General features: G+C 45.1%; 1 protein-coding gene across 1 annotated transcript in view; it reads right to left on the bottom strand.

The window, feature by feature from the left end:
* Nucleotides 1-27,218, bottom strand: part of uggt2 (UDP-glucose glycoprotein glucosyltransferase 2) — a 740,193-nt gene that overhangs the window by 26,522 nt on the left and 686,453 nt on the right. The window contains exon 38 of the mRNA XM_068034396.1: nt 14,409-14,525. Coding sequence (XP_067890497.1) covers nt 14,409-14,525 — 117 coding nt within the window. The remainder of the gene's footprint in view (nt 1-14,408; nt 14,526-27,218) is intronic.

Genomic DNA, 27,218 nt, shown 5'->3' with positions numbered 1-27,218 from the left:
AGTGCTGATTTCTGGAGATTCCTTGGATTGTCTTTCCTGTTTTCCCCTCAATACAAGTTTTAAAACATTATGATTCCAAATGGATAGCAGCAGAATTGTGACATTTATATAGAAATAAAAGTCCAGCAACTTTCAACATCTCACTGAGCTTGTGTCTCAAGTGAAAGTAATGCGTGCCACAGCATAGGAATCGAAACATTCCCAAAGTGACTTTTGCCATTTTAAAATGAGTTTACATCGCACAAGCCTTTAAACATGTTTTAAAATAACCTAGCTGTTAGTAAGTGGGGGAGAGAGACAGAGAGAGAGAGAGGGACAGGGGAGAGAGAGGGGTGGGGGGGGGGGGGGGGGGGGGTGGGAGAGGTGGAGGGAACAGAGAGAAAAGGGTGTCCAACCTTTCCGTCTGTGGGGGTGCGGGGGTGTGAAGAAGCTTTAAATGAGAAAACTAATCTATTGACTTTGTTATGGCCAGGTGAGAAGGGGGTCTCAGGCTCCACTTTCACCGTTTTCTGGTTTGACCGCAACAGGCTTTTAACACAGTGGTTGAACTTACCACCTCAGTGACTGCCTGCTCCTGTTCTTCTAATCTGACTGCAGAAGAACCAGTCAGACAGGTTTTCTTGAGTTTAACCAAGAAAGGTGCAAATTTATTACTCTTAACACTCTAACCCGGTTAAAATACTAAAAATACGTTACACATTCACACGAGAGTCACACACACGCAAATAGATTTTTAAAATTCGTTCCTGAGATGTGGGCACCGCTGGCAAGGCCAGCATTTATTGTCCATCCCTAGCTGCCCTTGAGAAGGTGGTGGTGAGCTGCCTTCTTGAACCGCTGTAGTCCATGTGGGGTAGGTACACCTACTGTGCTGTTAGGAACGGAGTTACAGGGGGAAAACAGATTTGGTGGTTGGATTTAAGTCCAGAACAAATGGAATTTAAATACAGTTTGTGAGTTCAATAATCCTCAGCTGAAAGTGTATTCCTGAAGTCCTTAAGGCCACATGTACAGTGGTGGGCTTGTTTTGCTCAGGGATCCTGAAGGCAGAAGAGGGGGTTGATTCTCATCCCCTGGCTGCTGTCTCTGACAGGCTTGAGGGGGGTTCCCAGTCACAGCCAGATCTTCTCTTGATACTTGCTGAGGGGAGAGAGAGAGAGCTGTTTCGTTGATGGCTTTTCACGTACAGCTCTCTGCAGTCTGAGTGACAGATCTTGCAGTTTCTCCAGAGCTGTACAGGCAGTCACATGACTCTATCAAGTCCCATTTTTTTAAATGAGTCTTTTTTTGGAATCTTCTCTGAGATCCAAGGTGCTACATGCTTCAAGATGTCCAGTCACACCTGGGGGATTGGGGGGCTTGCTTCTTTCAAAGTCAATGGGTGTTGATGGCCCTGACGACAATGTTGATGAGGCCATTCTAGGTAATTCAATCATTGGGAGCCAACCATTGTTCTGGTAGGCTGGGTGAGACTTTTCATCTCCAGTTTTAATCTGGTGTTTCAAATGCAAATTGCAGTGGTCATCTTGGCTGCCAGTTTTTAAAGAAGCTACTTGTAAGATTTTTCCATTAAAAGTCTAATGTAAGGTTCCAACCGATGAAATTAATATTTCACCTTTAGCATATAAGCGTTTCATAACTTACTTTCTCATCACTATATTGGACACTGATATAGTGAGATACCTAGCACTTTTTTTGCTTGCACAGTAGTCAATGTCTGTCTGCACACTTGTAGCAATATGGAGTATTCCGGATAGATGTTCACTTGTCAGGAATGATCTTGATCACTCTCTCTCCCTCCTCTCCCTCCCTGTGTCCCCTCTTTCTGTCTGTCTCTCTGGCCCCCCTCTTTGTCCCTCTCTCCCTCTGCCCCCTCTCTTGCTTCCCCTCTCTCTCATTCTTTCTCCCCCTCTCTCTGTCCCTTTCTCTCTCCCCCGCCCTCTCTCTGTCCTCCTCTCTCTCACTCTCCCTCCCCCCTCTCTCTCTCTCCCCCCCTCCCCCCACCTCTTTCTCTGACTGTTGCTGGGAGCGGGAATAGCAGTTAAAAATGAACATACAAACTAGGAGCAGGAGCAGGTTATTTGGCTCCTCGAACCTGCTCCGCCATTCTATAAGATCATGACTGACCTGTTTGTGGACTCAACTCTATTTTTCTGCTTATCCCCGATATGCTTTGACTCCCTTGCTTGTCAAGACACTGTCTACCTTTGCCTTAAAAAAACATTCAATGACCCCGCCCCCACCGCTCTCTGGGGAAGACAGTACCACTGACTCATGGCCCTCTGAGAGAAAGAATTTCTCCTCATCTCTATCTTAAATGGGAGATCCCTTATTTTTAAAGTGTGCCCCCTAGTTTTAGTGTCTCCCACAAGGGGTAACATCCTTTCAACATCCACCCTGTCAAGTCCCCTCAGGATCTTTATGTTTCAATAAGATCCCCTCTCATCCTTCTAAATTCCAATGTTCTTTGTTTGTTTTGAATACAGACCCAACATGCCCAACCTTTCCTCATAAGATAACCCTCTCATCCCAGGAATCAGTTGAGTGAACCTCCTCTGAACTGCCTCCAATGCAATTTTATCCTTTCTTAAGTAAGGAGACCAAAACTCTACCTAATACTTTAGTTGTGGTCTCACCAGCACCCTGTACAATTGTTGCAAAACATCTCTACTTTTATATTCCATTTCCCTTGCAATCAACAACAACATTGCATTTGCCTTCTTAATCACATGCGGTACCTGCATACTAACCTTTGGTGTTTTATGCACTAGATCCCTCTGCATATCAGAATTCTGCAACCTCTCTCCATTTAAATAATACTTTGCTTTTCTATATTCTGGCCAAAGAGGACAGGTTCACACTTTCGAACATTATACTTCATCTGCCAAATCTTTGCCCACTCACTTAACCTTTGCAGACTCCTTATATCCTCTTTATTTACTCCAATTTACTCTCCTACGTTTCTTTGTGTCATCAGCAAATTTAGCAACCATACATTCGGTCCCTTTATCCAAGTTATTGACATAGATTGTAAATAGTTCCGGCCCCAGCACTGATCCCTGTGGCACTCTACTAGTTACAGCTTGCCAACCTGAAAACAACCCATTTATGCCTACTCTCTGTTTTTTGTTAGCTAACCAATCCTCTATCTATGCTAATATGTTACCCCCTATACCATGGGCTCTTATTTGTTTAGTAACCTTTGCTGTGGCACCTTGTCAAATGCTTTCTGGAAATCCAAGAACACCACATCCACAGGTTCCCCATTATCCACATTGCTTGTTTCTTCCTCAAAGAACTCTAATAAATTATTCAAACATGATTTCCCTTTCACAAAACCATGTTGACTCTGCCTGATTGCATTGAGATTTTCTAAATGACCTTCTACCACCTCCTTAATAACAAATTCTAGCATTTTCCCTATGACAGATGTTAAGCTCACTTGTCTGTAGTTTCCTACTTTCTGTCTTCCTCCTTTCTTGAATAATGGAGTTACAATCACTATTTTCCAATCTGATGGGACCTTTCCAGAATCTAGGGAATTTTTGAAAATTAAAACCAATGCATCCATTATCTCAATAGCCACTTCTTTTAAGACGCTAGGATGAAGTCAATCAGGACCTGGGGACTTGTCAGCATTTAGTTCTAATAATTTTTTCAATATTCTTTCCCTGGTAATGGTAATTGGTTTAAGTTCCTCCCTCCCTTTCAACTCTTGATTCACAATTATTTCTGGGATGTTATTTGTATCCTCTACAGTGAAGACAGATGGAAAGAATCTATTCAATTCTTCTGCCATTTCCTTATTTTCCATTAACTCCCCAGACTCTCTCTCTAGAGGACCAACACTCACTTTATTTACTCTTTACCTTTTTAAATACCTGTAGAAACTCAACTATCCATTTTTATATTTCTCGCTAGCTTTCTCTTGTACTGTAATTTCTCTCTCATTATTCTTTTAAGCATTCTTTGCTGTTTTTTATATTTTGTCCAATCTTCTGACCTACCACTACATTTTGCTGAATTGCACACTCTTTCTTTCAATTTGATACTGTTACGACCGGGTATGAAAGGGTTCTAGGGGTTCTCTCTCAGCCCTTTCTTGGTTTGACCATAACAGAGTTTAATTTTTAAAACACTGTGTTTTTAGCTTCCCCTCAGTGAATCCTTGTTCACTGCTCTCCAATTGTAATGGCAAAGAAATAAACCAGACATGTTTTCTTAGATTTAAACAAGAAAGGTATAGGTTTATTAACCTTAAAACTCTAATTTGGTTAAAACTGCTAAAAATACACGACGCACCCACGCAAGCATGCATACGCAATAAAAACACACACAGATAGAGACAGAAAAGGAGAAAGAATCAAGGGGAAAGGTTTGAAGCAATAGCTGAAGTTCATTTACTGTTGTTTGAGTTCGCTGTAAAGGCTTTGATTATAGTTAATTCTTGCCAACTCGTTGGGGCCCAGTACACACTTTCAAATTTGTTTTGACGATTTTCTGTCCTGGCTTAGTTTATTCTGTGGGTCCCTGTATTTTTGTGAGAGGGAGAAAGCCAGGGAGGGATGCTCTTTCTTCAAGTTCAGTTGCAGTCTGACCCAAACTGGTCTGTGAATACAATTCAAAAACCCTGAGCCAACAGGTTGGTCATGTGACTAGGTTTCTTCAACAAAATCTCCTGCGTTTTTTGAGGATTCTCCATCTTAGCAGATACCCTGAGTGGCGGTGGGGGCGGGGGGGGGGAGGATGGAATGTTGGCTTGTTACACATTCAATGTCTGGTGATCAAAATCCATTTGAGTTAATTGGATCAGTGAGCAGTTCCATTGTCTTCTCCAGCCAACTGTCTCTTTAAATGCAAATGTTTCCAGCAACTGCTGTGATCTCTTTAAACAAGATATATTTTCAGTCCAGCAACTGTTTAAAATTAATATTTCATATGATGAAATCAATATGCCTCAATCATGGCAGGTGGGGTCTTCATGACACCTCCACACCTGGTGGAATGAAATGCGATTTCTAGAAGAGCATTTCATTAAAAGACTAGAGAGAAGAATAAGTACAGGAAAACACACATGCATCGCTCTCATTCAGAAATCCTGAAAATTGTCACTGCCTTTCTTTTCTTGGTAGCAGTACTGCTCTAAACTGCCCTTTTTGGCATCCCAATAAACATGTGATTTTGGGGTAAGTTTTTCAGTTTGCATATTTCCATGACTGCCTAGGGTGTCTTTGTTCCTGTTGAGGTCTGCAGGGGGAGGTTAGATTTAATTAGCTCTAAGTTGGAGTTCTGCTCAGGAGAGTCAGTGTTAGTTTAGTTACTGTCAGTGGTTTGATGAGTCATGCAAGGTCTTTTCACCTTAGGAGATGGTTGGTTCCCTTCTCTCCTAACTGTGGGGGAGGACTCCTGCTCATCTCCCCTTTGCCCTCCGGGACACTCCTGCTTGCAGGTATTTGTCCAGATTCTACTGCACCCCCCCGTGGCACTTTGACTAACTGAGGAATCACCCTCATGGTTTCTCTGCCCTCTTGAGGCCTTCCTTTGTTTCTGCAGGTTTCTGTAAATTCTGTGAGCAACTCTGGTGGGGTGCTTCTAGTGTCTGCATTTACATAGGAGGATGTGGGGTCTAACTTTTCAAACACTTCGGTGTTGGCTGACCGGACAGTAGGGGTTTCCATTTGGGATTCCTTCCGGACATCATTTAACCTTCCCTCTTTGTCCCTTTTCCTTCTTTCCTGTCTAACCTTGTGCCTGTCTGTCCCCTTTTGTTCCTGACGGGGGTCCCTTACAGTTCACCAGCCCTCTGCTGGAAGGTCCTCCAAACACTGGAACAGGACTTAGGGGCACAGATGTCACTGTAGGTTGGGGTTTCACCTCAACCTGGCACATGTGGCAACTCCTACAGTACTCCACCACATCTTTGCAGAGTTTAGGCCAGTCAAACTGCTGTCTTATGCGGGCTTTGGTTTTACATATACCGACATGTACCGTCACTGTAATCTCATGGGCCATTCTTAATATTTCTCTCCGATACCTCTGCGGAACCACTAACTGGTGAACCACTATCCACTCCTTGCTCTCAGGTCTGCGAGGAGAACTCCACTTCCTCATCAGTACCTCATTCTTTAAATAGTAGCAATCAGGACTCCCTCTGCTTCAATTTCATACTGGGCAGCCTGTGCTAACTCTCTCAGGACTGGAATAAAAACATGAAATACTGGAACCACTCAGCAGGTCTGGCAGCATCTGTGGAAAGAGAAGCAGAGTTAACGTTTCGGGTCAGTGACCCTTCTTCGGAACTGGGTTTCAGGACTGGGTTGGCTCGCTGAGCCTCAACTAGGGAAGATTCATTTAATTCATTCCCTGGGTCTTCTAACTTTCCAAGGAAAGTCTCAGACAGACAGATCTCGTCTACCTGCAGTGCCAATTCAGTCTCCTCTGGGGGAGCTGGTTTGATCATGGCCTGATTCACGAAACATGCAGGGAAACTGCAGGAGACCGTCTTCTGCCACTGCCCTGTTTCTTTGGCCTCCTGCGGTCTTTCTTTCACTACTGGAGAAGCTACCACCTTCACCCCCGCCAGATCATTACCTAGGAGCAGGTCAACCCTGTCCGCAAGCAAACTAGGGACAATCCCTACAGTCACTGGTCCCGAACTAGGTCGCACTCCGAGTGCACCCGACGTAAAGGTACATGCATAAACTGCCCTTCAATACCATTCACCACAATTCTGGTATTTACTGCACTCTCTGGGGGGAAGGTCAGGCCTTTTCCAAGTAAAAGGGATCTCGTGGCCCCTGTGTCCCTGAGGATTACTATGGGCTTGCTTGCCCCACTTGAGGGATATGGGGTTACTTTCCCTTCAGACACAAAATCCTGATAACCCTCAAGAATCCTATTAAATTTTCCTGCACCTACAGCAGTATGTTTCCTGGGCCTTACTACGGCTACAGTTAAAGCCATAGGCTGTTCAGCTGTGCTTTCCATCAGGGTCCTTTCTCCTTCACTGACCGGACATGCCCTGACTAACCCGATAGGCCTTTCCCGTACTTTCCGGCAATCAGTTTTCAGACGACCTGCTTTATTACAATGGAAGCACACAGGTCTCCGGGTCTCACTCCTACTTATAGCACTATCCTTTTTGGATGGAGTAGGGCCCCCTGTGTCTCCTGCTTTTCTTTCTCTCCTCGGACTGCTTGGGCTTCAATCACCTGCCCACCCTTTGTCCTTTTCAGATTTGTGGGGGTGACTAGGAAAGGTTTTCCCCTGGAGAACCGACTTACAGATGAGAGCAAACTCATCAGCCAGAACTGCGGCTTGCCGGACTCTATGATTCTTTTGTTCCTCTACATGTGTCTTTATGGAGAGTGGGAGAGAGTTTTTAAATTCCTCGAGCAAAATTACCTCTCTGAGATTTTCATAGATGGGCTGCACTTTAAGAGCCCTAAGCCACTGATCAAAAGCCAGCTGCTTACTTCTTTCAAACTCCAGATAATTTTGATCAGCTTGCTTCTTGAGGGTTCTAAACTTTATGCAATAGACTTCTGGTGCAAGCTCATATGCCCTGAGGATAGCATTTTTTGTCAGTTCATAATTGGATGAACTCGCATCTGGCAACAGGGAATAAACCTCATGGGCTTTTCCTGTTAGCTTGCTTTGTAACAGCAGAGTCCAAGTTTTAACTGCCTTGCAAGTTTTTCAAAAGATATAAAAAATGCTTCCACGTCTCTCTCATTGAATTTTGGAATCAATTGGGTAAATTTTAACAATTCTGTACCCAGCCCTGAATTACAATCCTCCATATTGGCCATGCTTTCGCTGGTGTTACTCTGTCCCCCCCTAGTTAACTCAAGCCACCTCAGCTCTCTCTCCTCGCATTCCTTCTGGCAGGCTCTCTCTTTCTCTCTCTCCTCTCATGCTTCCTCCCTCTCTTTTTTCTCCTGTCTCTCTTTTTCTTTCTCCTGTCTCTCTCTCTTTCTTCAAATTCAGTTTCTTCTGTTCCAATTGTATCTTTGCTAGCAATACCCTGTCAGAGTCTATTTCTAACCCTGTTTCTGCTTCTTCAGATACGAGGGAAAAATGATTGGCCACTAGTTTTAGGAGTTCAGACTTTCTAGCCTTGGCACGGACAGTGAACCCACACTGCTCAGCCATTTTTCTCAACTCCTCCATAGACAGTGCTTTTAACTTATCCCAAGTGACTTCACCCTGGCTTGGGGAGTTACTGGCTTCAGTCACAGACATGTTAGCATTCTAGTACACACAACCACAAGAAAACCTGTATTGAAATCCTTTCTCTTTTTGATTGGGATCAATTTGACTTCCCACTTCCAATTTCTCATTTGTCTGTGAGTCGAATCCAGACACTAGCCCTCAAATTTCTGTTAAGACCAGGTGAGAAAGGTATCTAGGGGTTCCCTTGCAGCCTTTTCCTGATTAATTTTAAACAGAGTTTAATTTTTAAAAACACCGTGTTTTAGCTTCCCCTCAATGAATCCTTGTTCACTGCTCTCCAATTGTAATGGCAATGAAATCAACCAGACAGATTTTCTTACATTTAAACAAGAAAGGTGTAAGTTTATTAACCTTAAAACTTTAATTCGGTTAAAACTACTAAAAATATATGCGATAAACACACATGCAGATAGAGACAGAAAAGGAGAAACAAGGGGAAAGGTTTGAAGCAACAGCTGGACTTCATTTACTGTCGTTTGAGTTCGCTGTAAAGCCTTTGACTGCAGTTAAATCTTGCCATCTCATTAAGGTCCAGTGCATGCTTTCAAACTTGTTTTGATGGTTTTCTGTCCTGGCTTAGTTTCTTCCGTTGGTCCCTGTCTTTTCGTGAGAGGGAGCGAGAGAGCCAGGGAGGGATGCTCTTTCTTCAAGTTCAGTTGCAGTCTGACCCAAACTGGTCTGTGAACACAATTCAAAAACCCTGGGCCAGCAAGTTGGTCATGTGATTAGGTTATTTCAACAAACTCTCTTGTGTTTTTTGTGGATTCTCCATCTTAGCAGACACCCTGAGTGGCAGGGGGTGGGGGGAGGGGGGGGGGGGAATGAAATGCTGGCTTGTTACACATTCAATGTCTGGTGATCAAAATCCATTTGGGTTAATTGGATCAAGCAGCAGTTCCATTGTCTCCTCCAGGCAACTGTCTCTTAGATAGAATGCAAATGTTTCCAGCCACTGCTATGATCTCTTTAAACAAGTCATCCTTTCAGTCCAGCAACAGTTGAAAATTAATACTTCATATGATGAAATTAATATGCCTCATTCGTGGCAGGTGGGATCTTCATGACAATACTATCATTAACTTTGTTAGTCACAGATGGTGCATCCTTCCCCTGAAGTCTTTCTTTCTCACTGCAATTTATCTTTGCTGAGTGTTATGAAATATCTCCTTAAATGTCTGCCACTGCATCTCTACTGACATATCCCTTAATCTAATTTCCCAGTGTACCTTAGCCAGCTCTGTCTTCAAACCCTCATAATTACCCTTATTTAAGTTTAAAACAATGGTCTTCGATGCACTCGTTTCGCCCTCAAACTGAATGCTAAATTCAATCATGTTGTGATCACTGCTACCTAGGGGCGCCTTTACTATGAGGTCATTAATTAATCCCGTTTCATTACACATTACCAGATCAAGAGTAGCCTGCTCTCTGGTTGGCTTTAGAATGTGCTGCTCTAAGAAACTGCCCTGAAAACACTCCATGACCTCATTTTCCAGGCTACCTTTGCCAATCTGATTTGTCCAATCTATCTGTAGATTAAAATCACCCATGATTATCACCGTACCTTTATCATAAGCCCCTATTATGTCTTCCTGTATACTCCACCCTACAGTGTAGTTACTATTAGGGGCCTATAAACTACTCCCACAAGTGACTTTCTACCTTTACTATTTCTTATCTCTACCCAAGCTGATTCTTCATCTTGATTTTTAGAACAAAGGTCACCTCTCTTTATTTACTAATGTCATCCCTTATAACAGAGCTACCCCTCCACCTTTTCCTAGTTTCCTGTCCTTCTGAAATGTCATGTACCTTTCAATATTCAGGTCCCTGCCTTTTGTCATCTTGTAGCCATATCTCTGTAATGGCTATCTGATAATACATATTTATTTCTGTTTGAGCTATCAATTCATTTGCTTTGTTACGAATGCTACGCACATAAAAATGAACAGCCTTTTGTCTGTCTTTTTACTATTTATGCAACCCTTAGCCATATCTGCTTGCACACTCTTAATTTTCTACATTCTGTCCCTTCCTGCCATGCTCTGATTATTATTTCCCTTATTGCTACCTTGCTCTCTTGCCTTGACCTCGCTCTTTAATTTATCATATCTTCTCTCACTTGATCCCTCGCCCCCACTATTTAGTTTAAAAAAATCAGAACCCACTGAAAACCCCAAATCTGTCCGAAGTTCAGAAACTGCTATTCCCGCTCCCAGCATCTGTCAGCTGTCGGCTGTGAAACTGACAATGCGATTTGTTTTAAAGTCGGTCTGGTCTGGAAGAAGCCAATGGGAAATTTCTCATCCCTGAAATTACCAATCATGGAACTCAAGGTACGTTACCATGGTCAGTAGTGTCCATGCATGGACACAGTGCCGACCCGTGGCCAAAATATCGGCAGAAATGGAGAGAGTGGAGGCAATGGATAGGGTAAAAATTGGGAGTGAGGAGATACTGGAACGGCTGGCCATTGCTCAGGATAGGTAAGTCACCTGGTCTGGATGGCTTACATCCCAGGTTGCTAAAGGAAGTGGGGGTGGAGTTAGCAGAAGGGCTTGCAATAATCTTCCAATCTTCCCTAGATAAGGGGGAGATACATTGATCTTTGAAGCTGGCAGGACATATGGAGAAAGCATATGGGATCTTGGGCTTCATAAATAAAGGTATTGAGTACAAAAGCAGGGAAGTTATACTGAAACTTTCTAAAGCTCTGGTTAGGCCCCAACTAGAGTACTGCATCCAGTTCTGGTCACCATACTTTAGGAGAGATGTTCAGGTCCTTGAGAGGGTGCAGAAGAGATTTACCAGAATGGTTCTGGGGATGGGGGTTTTAGTTACAAGAGGCTGGATTTTATTGAGCCCCCAACGTCGGGCTCCGTGGCGGGAAGGGGCCGGAAGATGGTTCTGGCAGCGGTCCGCCACGGAGGCCGACGTCGGGAGGGCCTGGTCTGATCCTCCTGGCGGCGGCGAGGCTCCGTGGCAGCCCCCCCGCTGCTAGGCAACGGAATCAGTATTTCAATATTTCAATCAATCAAATGAATTCATTGAAATATACTTACCGGAAATCTTCCAGGCTCACTGCGATGTTCAGCGCGGTGGCTGGCACTCCCGTGTCTTCAATTCCCCGTCTGGGGAAAGCAGGCGTGACATTGGTGGGGAGGGGGCGGAGTTAGGATTTTCAGTGCGTACTGGGTGTAGGGAATGGCGGGAAGAGATGAACTTTAAACTTTGCGCAGTCTGTGGGGGGGTGTGGGGGTGGGGAAGGTCAGATTTAAAAGGTAAGTGTTTCGGAGGGGAAAGGGCAAATAGTTAATGCATTTGTTACTGGGGGGGAGGGGTGGAAAAGGGCATTAGAATTTTATTTGATAGATTTTAGGGGTGTATCTTTAAAAATTTAAATATGCCAGCAGGGCTGGCTGCCCTTTTAAAATGGCGCCTGCACTCATTGCCAGCTTCGGACAGCCCATCCCCTTCCATGGGATTAAGGGGCGGGCCACCCTGACTCTTTAAATGAGCCACCATGTGGGAGATCGCAGGGGCTGTACGGCGTGCAGCCCGCCACTGCTCTTAAAATCCAGCCCCTGGTTGGTTTGGAAAATCTGGGTTTGTTCTCCCTGAAACAAAGGAGATTGTGGGGAGATTTGATAGAGGTGTACAAAATTATGACAGGCTTAGATAAGTTAGACAAGGAAAAAGGATTGAAGGTTTTGGGCAAGAGATGTATCGGGAATGTGAGGAAGAACTTTTTTTACGCAGCAAGTGAGAATGACCTGGAGCTCACCACCGACAGAGGTGGTGAAAGCGGAGACAATCAATGATTTCAAAAAGTAATTCGATGGGCAATTGAAGGAAATAAACTTGCAGGGCTGTGGAGATCGAGCGGGGGAGTGGGACTGACTGGATTGTTCTGTGGAGAGCTGGCATGGACTTGATGGGCCAAATGGCCTTCTTCTATGCCGTGAATGACTCTATAAACAACATCCATAAACAGTCCCTTATCTATCACTTCTTCAAAAATTCAACTCGGTGAATTAGACATGACTTACCCATTGCAATTCCATTCTCCAATCAGTTCATATTTCTCCAAGTGCTTAGTCACTCCATCCCTAACAAGAGATTCTGGTAACTTTCCCACAACAGTCATTAAACTAGCTGGCCTATAATTTCCTGGTTAATCTCTGTTAAACAATGGAGCGACATTGGCAATTTTCTAATTAAAGCAGACAATTCCTGAATCAAGAGAGTTTTGGAAGATCATAACTATTACGTTATTGTGTTGCTGCTCAATAAATGTGATTTTCCCAGCCTTCCAGAATCCATTTTATTCCATTATTGGCTGCCTGACTTAAGTATGTTGTTTCAAAAATTGGCGTGTGTCTTTGAGCAATTTCATTGACCAGGGATCATGTGATAATCTATTGCTTTCTCACTGGTTGCTGGTTAACTACTTCTGACTTGATTGTTTTACCAGCTCGTGCTGATAAAGAGAGGATAAGCATTTGGCAAGTTTCAATATATGCGTTAATGGCTTATTAATCTATTGTAACCTCATGGTAACTGCAAGTGTTGACTTCACACACTGCGATCACTTTTTCCAACAAAATGACTGAAGAATACAATTTACTTTCATTAATAGCACCTGAAGGAAAGGGGTACATTGCCTTACACCAGCAACTCATAAAGGGATGGTAGTTCCCTTAATGTTATGGTACTGAGGGGTACAAATACCTGCAGTAAAACCAAGATGAAGAGAACACCCAGGTTGCCGCTGTGAAGTTCCTCTTGGAGACAGTGCTGGACGGATAGAAAAATCCATGAGGTCCTTACACCTGATATTAGAAGTGAGGGGTGGAAGGAAAAAAGGAGCTGCCCAATCTTGCCCTGCCAACAGCTGCTCTACACTCTCTTCCTGCCCGTTTCTGGGCAGGAAATAGATTGGCCGTATTTAGTTAGAGTTAAATTACCCAGGCTTGAAACTTAGGTCAACGAGTACAATCCACATTTGCCCTGCTCCCATTCTTGTCCATCGCCTTCCAAAACTGCCTTGAAGTTAAAATCAACACCCAGAAGCAACTATTCAATAGGATCCCTTGTGGGAAATCATAATGACTGGCCACAGAATAATTTCATAAGCAGAGTTCAATGCCTAGAGAAGAATGAATTATCCAAACATTAGCTAAAAATACTCGTGAATTACAAAGGAACAGGAATAGGCCATTTAGACCCGTGAGCCTAATGCACAGTTAATTAGATCGTGGCTGATCTGTATCTTTACTCCATCTATCCGTAACTCTTGCCTAACAAAAATCTATCAATCTCAGTTTTGAAATTTTCAATGGACTTAGCCTCAACTGTATTTTGGAGGACAGAATTCCAGTTTCCAACCATCCTTTGTGTAAAATAATGCTTCTGACATCATCATTGAAAAACATAGCTCTAATTTTAAGGTTATGGACTCTCCCAGCAGAAGAAATAGCTTCTATTTATCAAATCCTTTAATCATCTTAAACACCTCAATTAGATCACCCCTAATCTTCAATACTTGAGGGAATAGAAGCCTATTCCATGCAATCTGTTCTCACAATTTAACCTTTTTAGCCATGGTATTATTCTAGTGAATCTGCACTGCACTGAATGCAATAAAATGGCTCGTAAACATAGGTCTGTTCAGCTGTATCATAGCATCCATCTGTTTATATTCTAGCCTTCTTCAGATAAAGACCAACATTCCACTGGCCTTTTTAGTTTTTTTTGCACTTGCCCACTAGCTTGGATCCTTAAATCTCTCTGCTCATCCACAGATCCTATCTTTTCACCATTTAGAAAATACTCTGATCTGTCTTTCTTGGGTCTAAAATAGATGGGGTCACACTTTACCACAATAAACACCATCTTCCATCGTTTTGTCCACTTACCTAATCCATCAAAGTCTCTTTGCAACTTTGTGCTTCCATCTACCTTATTTATCTGCCACCTAACCTAGTGTCGGTCAGCAGGCTTAGATAGATGGCACTCTGTTCCTGCATCCAAGCCATTCATAAATAGTGAAAGGCTGAGGCGTGACTTGTGGTGTCCCCCGTATGAAACTGAATAATTATTTGTGGCGTTGGGTGGCACTAACTGATGTTAATTTTGATAATGAAGTTTACAACATCAGATACTTTACCCACCAGATCTATAGTTTTCGCTATCTTTTTGGACTCATCATTGCACCAGGTTTCACACCATAGCCATTCCTGTGGTAGGGATTTGATGGCCACCTGATGGATCATGTTATTGGGCAGGTCCTGGAAGAAAGAAAAACAAAATGATTGGAACTAACCCTTGTGACCTAAATAAGCATAACACTGTGTTCTAAATAGTAATAAAGAGATGAACAAACAATCTCTGCAGTTAAAAAGAAATGAAGTTAGGCTTTTTATTATAATTATGCACCTATATAACTAGTCAGATAAGGTGTCCAAGGTTCAAGTTGTGACGAATATGTAAACACATGCATGAATCAAAATCCTGGAGACTTTTAAAAAATATTATTAAATTTAACTTACTAATGTGGGGCTGGATTTAATGAGCCTGTTGCGGGTCCCGGTGACGAACTTGGGAGTGGGCTCCGTCTCCACTTGTCACATCCCTCGTCAAGAGTGGTGCACTGGTTCGCACCGCAGCCTCACAGCTCCAGCGACCCGGGTTCAGTTCTGGGTACTGCCTGTGTGGAGTTTGCAAGTTCTCCCTGTGACCGCGTGGGTTTCCGCCGGGTGCTCCGGTTTCCGCCCACAGCCAAAGACTTGCAGGTTGATAGGTAAATTGGCTATTGTAAATTGCCCCTAGTGTAGGTAGGTGGTAGGAGAATGGTGGGGATGTGGTGGGGAATATGGGGCTAATGTAGGATTAGTATAAATGGGTGGTTGTTGGTTGGCACAGACTTGGTGGGCCGAAGGGCCTGTTTCAGTGCTGGATCTCTAAATAAATAAATGTGCAGTGGCCCACTGTGATCACATGGCAGGCAGCCAATTATAATAATGGTGGCATAGGGCCTGGCCAATTACATGAAAGGGATGGAATTTGAGATCTGAATACAGTGTCAGATGACTCCGGAGGAGGTGCTGTTGCCATATTTAAAGGTCTGCCAGCCATGCATTCATTTCTGCCAGTTATAAAGCAGTATCTTTCTGAGTGCCCTCTGCTGACCCAGGACCCATTCTGCTGGCTCGACTGCCCCATAGCCACATCTGCTGCCTCAGGATCCCTCCTGCTACCTGATAGGCAAGGAGCTGAATATGAGCCTATAGCAACCATGGCTGAAGGAAGATCTCCAGGCCTCAGACAGCCAGAGCACAGCCACTGAAGTCATCACAGGCCAAAGGCAGCCTGTCTCCACCTCAGCTGCAAGTGCAAGGGGGTTACACTTCACAGAAGCACTCATCGACATATAATGAAAACCACCTAGAGACATTTGGGGTTTCATGGGTGTTTGACATTTGTTTTCTCTTATAAAGTTCTTTTGTTTTAGAAATTATGTTTCAATATGGAAAATGCTTGTGAGCTGCTGATTTCACACTTCCCCCTTAGTGGATGCCAATGTAGGCACAGCCCTCATTTGATCAGCATCTTCCATGAGCCATAGCACGTGGTTCAGCTGGGCACTAAACACAGAAGACAAGTCGAAAGGAAGCGACAGACTGCATGCATTGAGATGAGTCTTTATTAATTTCACTCTGAGAGGTCATCATGGTGGCTGGAAGCAGGTAAGTATGAAACTGTCTCTTGTCTCCTTGGCCCATCGCTCAATGTGGCTGGCCTCTGCTGCAAGGGGCTCAACATCAAGTGCTGCCGACTCATCACCCTCCTCCACATCCTCCTCATCAGTGGAGGAGTGGTGCTCAATCATATCCTCTTCAGGTAAGGTCTCGCTCCTCTGCAAGGCTAGACTGTGCAGAGCACAGAAGACCACCACGATACATGAGACTATCACTGAGGGATAATGCAGGGTTCCACTGGATCAATCCAAGCATTGAAATCTCATCTTCAGTAGCCCATGGCCTGCTTGATGGTCGCTTGGGTGGAGCTGTGGTAAGTGTTGTATTTCTCCCCTGTTGCAGTGCGACAGTTCCTCACAGGTGTCAGTAGCCATTTCTTCAATGGGGATAGCCCTTGTCCCCGAGAATCCATCCCTGAAGGCGAGTGGGGGTCCTGAAGAGCTGTGGCACCTGGGACTGTCGAAGTATGTAGGCTTCCCGGGAATCAGACAAACACCTATAGGAAACACTTTCGGTGGTCGCAGACCAATCAACCATTGATGGAATGGCAGCCTTTCTTGTAGATGTATCACAGAATCGTTACACTGCAGAAGGAGGCCATTAGGCCATCGTGTCTGCACCAGCTCTCCGAATGAGCAATTCACCTAATGACATTCCCTCGCCTTCTCCCTGTAACCCTGCACATTCTTCTTTTTCAGATAACAGACTAATTCCCTTTTGAATGCCTCGATTGAACCTGCCTTCACCACACTCTCAGGCAGTGCATTCCAGCTTTAACCACTCGCTGTGTGAAGAATTTTTTCCTTGTGCCACTTTTGCTTCATTTGCTTTAAATTTGTGCCCTCTCGTTCTCGATCCTTTCATGAATGGGAAGGTGGCTGGCTGGTCCGTTGGAGCCTTGATGGCTACATGCGTGTAGTCTATCACACAATGCATCTAAGAGAATCCAGCAATGGTAACAAATCCGATGGCACTCTTGGCCTGACTGTCTAGGTCAGTCCGGTAGCGCGCATAGTCGCTGCCCCTCTTGAACAGGACATTGGCCACTTTCTTGATGCAGCAGTGGGCTGCTGTCTGGGAGATGTCACAGATGTCCTCAGTGGATCCTTGGAATGATCGATACGTGTAAACGTTAACTGCCACTGTGATCTTCAAGGCCACGGGCATAGAGTGACCACCGTATCCCATAGGTCGCAACTCGTCCTGCAGCAAGTTGATGATGGTCTGCCTTGACAGCTGTCGCCTTTGTTGACAATGCCGCTTGGACATTTGGAGGTAGCTGACCCGAAACCGGTGCACTCTCTGGCTTCGATGAATTCTTCTTGGCATGGACAGCTGCTGTCATTCTTGTCATGGAGCTACACGGGTAGGCACTGCTGCATCCTCACCCTCCCTCCATCTGGGGTGCTGGATCATGCTATGGGGTCCAAAAAGACCCATGCCAGGTGATCAGTAGGCCTGCCGAGTGTTATCCTTGCAGAGACGGTTACCCGTCATCCACTTATATCCAAGCCGTCACTGAATCAATTACAATTACATGCAAATGTATTAAAACTAAGTGTTCTGCAATTTATTTATTCATTTTATTTAGAGATACAGCACTGAAACGGGCCCTTCGGCCCACCAAGTCTGTGCTGACCATCAACCACCCATTTATACTAATCCTACATTAATCCCATATTCCGAACACATCCCCACCTTCCCTCAATTCCCCTACCAATACTAGGGACAATTTATAATGGCCAATTTACATATCAACCTGCAAGTCTTTGGCTGTGAGAGGAAACCAGAGCACCCGGCAAAAACCCACGCGGTCACAGGGAGAACTTGCAAACTCCGCACAGGCAGTGCCCAGAATTGAACCCGGGTCCCTGGAGCTGTGAGGCTGCTGTGCTAACCACTGCGCCACCCAAATTTAATTTGCAGTCCCATTGTGTCAAGGTGGCAATGTTGCCTTGGTGCTTTCCAGTTGTCGATTAAATTCAGAACTGACATCATGATGTCAGATTTCCGGGTGGACTTGTCCAACGCAATTCTCAGCCCCCCTAACGCCTCCATTACCACTCCAAACAGCCTCAGTTGTGCAACTAATATTTATTTTATTTAGAGATACAGCACTGAAACAGGCCCTTCAGCCCACCGAGTCTGTGCCGACCAACAACCACCCATTTTATACTAACCCTACAGTAATCTCATATTCCCGGCCACCTACCTACACTAGGGGCAATTTACAATGGCCAATTTACCTATCACCCACAAGTCTTTGGCTGGGGGAGGAAACCGGAGCACCCGGCGAAAACCCACACGGTCACAGGGAGAACTTGCAAACTCTGCACAGGCAGTACCCGGAATCGAACCCGGGTCCCTGGAGCTGTGAGGCTGCAAATGAAATTCATTTGTAGTTATTTTTCTTTAACAATTGTCAAGAATAACAAAGAAATATTTTTTAATTCGCCTAACCCATTCCAATCTCAAAATGAGTATTCTAGCTGTAATGCAGGCTTGCAGACCTGCAACAGAAGTCTAGAATACCTATTTTTCTTCAAAGCTTTCAAATCCAGAACCTGTGGAGTTCAATGTGCAAATGTTGTGTTCCAATGACTTTACTCTGTCAGTCTTATGCAATATTCATAAAAAATACCTTTCACATCAACAAGTCATGTTTGAGAAAACTGTGGCCCCTAATATTGCCCAATAAATCTTTCTCTGGATTTGTGAATGTTAGCCTGAGAAATGCTTTTCACACCATGTTTATGACTGACATGGATGTTTGAATTCATATGCATACAAATCCAATAATGTGTCCATTGGTCATGAATCCATCCTATTTGTGCGAGTGATTTTCACAAACTGGTATATAGCAAAAAAATTGCTGCCATTCCTGATTTCTACCATTTTCCAATCACTGACTTTGTATCTGTATAATGCTTTTACCTTTATTTACTATTTCTGCTATTAGATACCAGCAGCATCACATACCTTCTCTTTTGTTCTTCTTTACCCTCCAACCCCGCCACTTTTCACTTGCTAAAAATTTCTTCTAACCTTTGCCAGTGCTGATGAAAGGCCACATATCTGAAATGTTAATTCTGCTGCCAGACCTGCTGGGTATTTCCAGCACTTGCTGTTTTTATTCCAAGTGTTTGGGATTAGTTTGCATGTCTTAAAAAACAGACACACAAGCCTGAATTTTAACTTAAAACAATGGGGAGGTTTCTGATGGGTGGGGTTTGCAGTCTCAAAAATTTGTTTCCCTGAAACAGGCCCTTCGGCCCACCGAGACTGTGCCGACCAACAACCACCCATTTATACTAATCCTACAGTAATCCCATATTCCCTACCACCTACCTACACTAGGGAAAATTTACAATGGCCAATTTACCTATCACCTGCAAATCTTTGGCATGTGGGAGGAAACCGGAGCACCCAGTGAAAACCCACACGGTCACAGGCAGAACTTGCAAACTCCACACAGGCAGTACCCAGAATTGAACCCAGGTCACTGGAGCTGTGAGGCTGCGGTGCTAACCATTGCACCACTGTGCAGAACCTGGGTGCAGTGCATCAATGACTTGCTCAGATCGGTGAGGGTAAGTGGTCTTGGTGAAGCAGCTCCATAGCTTTCCTCCCTACTTGTCCATAGATCACTGAAGGCAGCAGCACAGGTAGATAAAGTGGTTAGGAAGGCATATGGGATACTTGCCTTTATTAGCCGAGGCACAGAATATACGAGCAGGGAGGTTATGTTGTAGCTGTATAAAACACTTGTTAGGCCACAGCTGGGTTACTGTGTACAGTTCTGGTCACCACACTGTAGGAAGGATGTGATTGCAATGGAGAAGGTGCAGAGGAGATTCACCAGGATGTTGCCTGGGCTGGAGCATTTCAGCTATGAAGAGAGACTGAAAAGGCTGGGTTGTTTTCCTTGGAGCAGAGAAGGCTGAGGGGGGACATGATTGAGGTATACAAGATTATGAGGGGCATAGATAGGTTAGATAGGAGGAATTTTTTTCCCTTAGCGGCGGGGCAATAACCAGGGGACATAGATTTAGGGTAAGGGGCAGAAGCTTTACGGGAGATTTGAGGAAACATTTTTTCACCCAGAGGGCGGTTGGAATCTGGAACACTCTGCCTGAAGAGGTGGTGGAGGCAGGAACCCTCTTAAATGTATTTAGATGAGCACCTGAAACACCACAGCATACAAGATTACGGGCCAAGTGCAGGAATATGGGATTAGAATAGTTGGATGCTGTATTGCCGGCACAGACAAGATGGGCCGAAGGGCCTGTTTCTGTGCTGTCTAACTCTATGACTCCCTGGCTCTGTGTTTTTAAGGCAGAGGGTACACATGGAACGCAATGAAATGCATGAGCAGCATTCGTACCATTCACTAAATGATTCTGTGCCAAGATGAAGGTTGCCATTGTTTTATGTGCTTCTATGTCGTGTGAAAGCCAATACAGAATGAGATCTTGATACATGTATAAAATGGTTGTGATGCATCTTTTGCCATGTCATTAAATCTGCACTGCCTCCAGCAGGATAAATGCATGCACAACCAGCGTGAGCATGCTAAAACAGAAAGAGGGGTCCCTGACATCAGGGTGCTGACCATGGCTGAGGAGCTGGTGTCAGAGATCACGAGAGAGAGGCACGGCGAGCAAAAATGGCGAGGCAGGATCCACAAGTTGTAAGGATGAAGTGTAATCTCCACTCCTGCAGCTATATGTGAACACTAAAGGAAATTGTGTGAACTCATGTACAGTACATGCTTAAAGTGCCTCTGCTTGTGTCTCCACTGTAGGTGTCCGCACTTGAGACGTGGAACGCCACGAGACCCAAGACTCCTCCTCTGGGGAGGAAGAAGAAGCCAATGCCCCAGAGGGTGCACTGTCACCTGATTCTTCTTCCATCTCTGTCGGCGCAGAATCATCCACATGGTCCACGGGGGGTTTAAGATTAGAATCTGGGTCACAAGCTTGTGGTCGCGACACAGACACATCCCAGCAGCTAAGGGAGCATGTGCTAGACGGGTCCCCTGAAAATTGGAAGACCGCTGAGGACCAGGCCCCTGCTCAGTCCCACACTCATGATGATCCTCTGTTTGTAGCTACAAAAAGTCCGCTGCAGTCCTACCACATCCAGTCGTGAACGGTGGTGGATAATTAAACAACTAACTGGAGAAGGTGGCTCCACAAATATCCCCATCCTCAATGATGGGGGAGCCCAGCACATCAGTGCGAAAGATAAGGCTGATGCATTTGCAACAATCTTCAGCCAGAAGTGCCGAATTGATGATCCATCTCAGCCTCCTCCTGAAGTCCCCAGAATCACAGACGTCAGACTTCAGCCAATTCGATTCACTCCGCGTGATATCAAAAAACGACTGAAGGCACTGGATCCAGCAAAGGTTATGGGCCCTGGCAACATTCCAGCAATAGTACTGAAGACCTGTGCTCCAGAACTTGCCATGCCCCTCGCCAAGCTGTTCCAGTACAGCTACAATACTGGCATCTACCCGACAATGTGGAAAATTACCCAGGTATGTCCTGTACACAAAAAGCAGGACATCGCCAACCCGGCCAATTACCCCAACCGTCTATTTTCAATCATCAGTAAAGTGATGGAAGGTGTCATCCACAGTGCCATCAAGCGGCACTTGCTTAGCAATAACCTGCTCACTGACGCTTAGTTTGGGTTCTGCCAGGGCCACTCAGCTCCTGACCTCATTACAGCCTTGGTTCAAACATGGACAAAAGAGCTGAACTCAAGGAGTGAAGTGAGAGTGACTGCCCTTGACATCAAGGCAGTATTTGACTGAGTATGGCATCAAGGAGTAAAACTGGAGTCAATGGGAATCAGGGGGAAAACTCACCACTGGTTGGAGCCATACCTAGCACAAAGGAAGATGGTTGTGATTGCTGGAGGCCCAATCATCTTAAGCTGCTTCATCAATGACCTTCCTTCAATCATAGGGTCAGAAGTGGGGATGTTCGCTGATGACTGCACAATGTCCAGCATCATTCGCGACTCCTCAGATACTGTAACAGTCCGTGTAGAAACGCAGAAAGACCTGGATAATATGCAGGCTTGGGCTAATAAATGGCAAGTAACATTCGCGCCACACAAGTGCCTTGGTTCAAAAGCAATGACCATCTCCAACAAGAGAGAATCAAACCATCTCCCTATGACATTCAATAGTATTACCATCGCTGAATCCCCCACTATTAACATCCTGGGGGTTACCATTGACCAGAAACAGAACTGGAGTAGCCATATAAATACCGTGGCTACAAGAGCCGGTCAGAGGCTAGGAATCCTGCAGCGAGTAGTTTTAGTTTTAGAGATACAGCACTGAAACAGGCCCTTCGGCCCACCGAGTCTGTGCTGACCATCAACCTCCCATTTATACTAATCCTACACTAATCCCATATTCCTACCACATCCCCACCTGTCCCTATATTTCCCTACCACCTACCTATACTAGGGGCAATTTATAATGGCCAATTAACCTATCAACCTGCAAGCCTTTGGCAAGTGGGAGGAAACCGGAGCACCCGGAGGAAACCCACGCAGATACAGGGAGAACTTGTAAACTCCACACAGGCAGTACCCAGAATTGAACCCGGGTCGCTGGAGCTGTGAGGCTGTGGTACTAACCACTACGCCACTGTGCCACCCTTGCGCCACTGTGCCGCAGGAGTAATTCACCTCCTGCCTCCCCAAAGCCTGTCCACCATCTACAAGGCACAAGTCAGGAGTGTGATGGAATATTCTGCACTGGCCTGGATGAGTGCAGCTCCAACAACACTCAAGTAGCTTGATACCATCCAGCCTGCTTTGGCACCTCATCTACAAACATTGACTCCCTCCACCACAGTGGCAGCATTGTGTACCATCTACAAGATGTACTGCAGCAATGCACCAAGGCTCCTTAGACAGCACCTTCCAAACCCGCGACCTCTGGAAGGACAAGGGCAGCAGATGCATGGGAACACCACCAGCTGCAAGTTCTCCTCCAAGTCACACACCATCCTGACTTGGAATTATGTCGCCGTTCCTTCACTGTCGCTGGGTCAAAACCCTGGAACTCCCTTCCTAACAGCACTGTAGGTGTACCTACCCCATGTGGACTGCAGCGGTTCAAAATGGCGGCTCACCACCACCTTCTCAAGGACATCAGGGATGGGCAATAAATGCTGGCCTGGCCAGTGTTGCCTACATCCCTGGAATGAATTTTAAAAAAAGGATGTGCAGCAAAGCCATGTGGAAAACATATTGGAGATGCCTGAGGTCATGTGTGACTTTGCGTGTGCCATGGAGGAGTCCATGCAAGCCAGGACATCAGCCATGTCCCAGGCATACGAGCGTATGGCTTCCTCAGTCGAGAGTTTGGCGAGCTCTGAGGCGAGTCTCCTTGAGTACTCGAGCCATATGTGATCAGGCCTGCACTCCATCGCTGTTGACGTGGGCTCCATGCAGCAGAATCTAAGTGAGGGGTGGATGAGGAACCTGGACCTCCCTACGGGTGCCCCTTCCCCTCTGGAGACAGGCATTTGCCATCGTGCACACAGATGGAGGAGGAGCACGTGCCAGATTCCCCAGGGTCTTCCTCTCAGGATACCCCCAGGGTAAGCGGCATCTCGCCCTTCCCCCCAACATTGACTCCCTTAACTCCAGCACACGGGATATACTCAAGCCCCATTGCTGCAGACCCCTAGTAGGATGGAACCATCAAGGCCCTGCTCTTCTAGAGGATGACCATCACAGTCACCAACAGCAATGGGACAGCACACTGAGCAGACTGCCTCCACCTCAGCTGCTCATGTTGGGGTAGCACCTAGATGTCGTGGTAGAAAAATAAATTTGAACATTTTTAAGATCGAAGGTGGCACGGGTGATGTACATATTGTGATAATAGTAAAGATTTTTCAAATCATCTTTATTTCATTTAAAATTTGATCCGCTCTCATTTATCTTTTGTTCAGTTTCCGATGGAAACAGAGATGTTCATTGGAGACCTACGACAGGAACATTGATGTTTGCAGAGCATCTCAGAAAATGTCCTGTGTCCATTTCTTATTGAAATTTGAGCCTTCAGTCTTCAATGATGGCTGTTTTTCTATTGATGATGATTAACAATTTCCAATACTGTCAGACCTTACACTTGTGCATCTGCGATCATAACTCAATGCTGCTTGCAATGGTGTGTAGTCACATTCATTGTAGCCCATAGAGGATTTCAAATGCCAATCACATAAAAGTGCAGCAAATATTTGTTAAGATTGGAGTGATGAATAAGATCTCAGGCAAAAGTGAATTTCTGTGGGGAATTTTTATGTTTCTCCTCCCAATGTTCCTTGATGATGTGGCTTATTGTTGGCTGAAAAGTGCATATATAAGGTTCTCCCAGATGTCCCTTGCATGTCTCTCCATGGCCCTCAGTTTGACTATGGCATTGTTGTCCTCCTCCTCACCCTCTTCGTAGTCATAGAGTCATAGATTTATACAGCACAGAAACAGGCCCTTCTGCCCATCGTGTCTGTGCTGGCCATCCAGCATCCAACTATTCTAATCCCACATTCCTGGACTTGGCCCATAGCCTTGTATGCTATGGTGTTTCAAGTGCTCATCTAAATATTTCTTAAATGTTGTGAGGGTTCCTGCCTCCACCAACTCTTCAGGCAGTGCGTTCCAGATTCCAACCACCCGCTGGGTGAAAAAAGTTTTCCTCAAATCTCCTCAAAACCTCCAACACCTTACCCTAAATCTATGCCCCCTGGTTCTTGACCCCTCCGCTACGGGAAAAAGTTTCTTCCTATCTAACCTATCTATGCCCCTCATAATCTTGTACACCTCAATCATGTCGCCCCTCAGCCTTCTCTGCTCCAAGGAAAGCAACCTTAGCCTTTTCAGCCTCTCCTCATAGCTGAAATGCTCCAGCCCAGGCAACATCCTGGTGAATCTCCTCTGCACCCTCTCCAGTGCAATCACATCCTTCCTATAGTGTGGTGCCCAGAACTGTACACAGTACTCCAGCTGTGGCCTAGCTAGCGTTTTATACAGCTCCAACATAACCTCCCTGCTCTTATATTCTATGCCTCGGCTAATAAAGGCAAGTATCCCAAATGCTTTCCTAACCACCTTATCTCCCTGTGCTGCTGCCTTCAGTGATCTATGGACAAATACACCAAGGTCCCTCTGACCTTCTGTACTTCCTAGGGTCCTACCATCCATTGTATATTCCCTTGCCTTGTTAGTCCTCCCAAAATGCATCACCTCACACTTCTCAGGATTAAATTCCATTTGCCACTGCTTTGCCCATCTTACCAGCCCATCTATATCTCCCTGTAATGTAAGGATTTCCTCCTCACTATTTACAACACCACCAATTTTCGTGTCATCTGTGAACTTACTGAACATACCTGCTATATTCATGTCTAAATCATCAATGTACACTACAAACAGCAAGGGTCCCAGCACCGATCCCTGTGGTACACCATTGGTCACAGGCTTCCGCTCGCAAAAACAACCCACGACCATCACCCTCTGCCTCCTGCCACTAAGCTAATGTTGGATCCAATTTGCCAAATTGCCCTGGATCCCATGGGCTCTTACCTTCTTAACCTATCTCACATGTGGGACCTTATCAAAAGCCTTACTGAAATCCATGTACACATCTACTGCTTTACCCTCATCGACCCATCTGGTCACCTCCTCGAAAAATTCAATCAAGTTTGTGAGACACGATCTCCCCCTGACAAAGCCATGCTGACTATCCTTGAGTAATCCCTGCCTCTCCAAGTGGAGATTAATCCTGTCCCTCATAATTTTTTCCAATATTTTCCCAACCACTGATGTTAGACTCACCGGCCTGTAATTACTTGGTTTATCCCTACTACCCTTCTTGAATAATGGTACCACATTCGCTGTCCTCCAGTCCTCTGGTACCTCTCCTGTGGCCAGAGAGGATTTGAAAATTTGTGTCAAAGCCCCTGCTATCTCCTCCCTTGCCTCACATAACAGCCTGGGATACATCTCATCTGGAGTGAGGATTTATCCACTTTTAAGACACCAAAACAGCCAATACTTCCTCCCTTTCAATGCTAATATGTTCAAGTATATCACAGTCCCCCTCCCTGATCTCTACACCTACATCGTCCTTCTCCATAGTAAACACCGACGTAAAATAATCATTTAAAACCTCACCTATGTCCTCCGGCTCCACGCAAAGATTGCCATGTTGGTTCCTACTCTTTCCCTGGTTATCCTCTTACCCTTAATATACTTATAAATTGCCTTAGGATTTTCCTTTATCTTGCCCGCCAGTGTTTTTTCATGTCCCCTCTTCGCTCTCCTCATGACTTTTTAAAGTGCCACCCTACACTTTCTATACTCCTCTCGTGCCTTCGCTGTTTTCAGTGCTTGGGATCTGCTGTAAGCTGCCTTTTTTTCCCTGATCCATTCCTCTATATCCCCTGACATCCAGGGTTCCCTGGGCCTGTTAGTTCTACCCTTCACCTTAACAGATACATGTTGCTCTGAATTCTCACTACTTCCTCTTTGAATGACTCCCACTGATGTGATGTAGACTTTCCTACAAGTAGCTGCTCCCAGTCCACTTTGGTTAGATTCTGTTTTATCATATTGAAATCAGCCTTCCCCCAATTCAGTACCTTTATTTCCGGTCCCTCTTTGTCCTTTTCCATAACTACCTCAAATCTTACAGAGTTATGGTCACTATCTCCGAAATGCACCCCCACTGACACTAAATTTATTTAGAGATACAGCACTGAAACAGGCCCTTTGAGTCTGTGCCGACCATCAACCAACCATTTATACTAATCCTACATTCCTACAAATCCCCTACAACCTACCTATACTAGGGGCAATTTATAATGGCCAATTTACTTATCAACCTGTAAGTCTTTGGCTGTGGGAGGAAACCAGAGTATCCGGCGAAAACCCACACAGTCACAGGGAGAACTTGCAAACTCCACACAGGCAGTACCCAGAATTGAACCGGGGTCGCTGGAACTGTGAGGCTGCGGTGCTAACCACTGCACCGCCACTTGTCTGGCTTCATTCCCTCGGATTAGGTCCAGTACTGCCCCTTCTCTTGTAGGACTTTCTACGTAATGACTCAAAAAGCTCTCCCGTATGCATTTTAAGAATTCCACCCCCTTTAAGCCTTTCGCACTCAGACTATCCCAGTTAATATTG

This window comes from Heterodontus francisci, chromosome 6 (assembly GCF_036365525.1).
Source record: "Heterodontus francisci isolate sHetFra1 chromosome 6, sHetFra1.hap1, whole genome shotgun sequence".
NCBI lineage: Eukaryota > Metazoa > Chordata > Chondrichthyes > Heterodontiformes > Heterodontidae > Heterodontus > Heterodontus francisci.
Note: the sequence above shows the minus strand (reverse complement) of the source record. Positions and strands in the feature narration are given on the sequence as shown.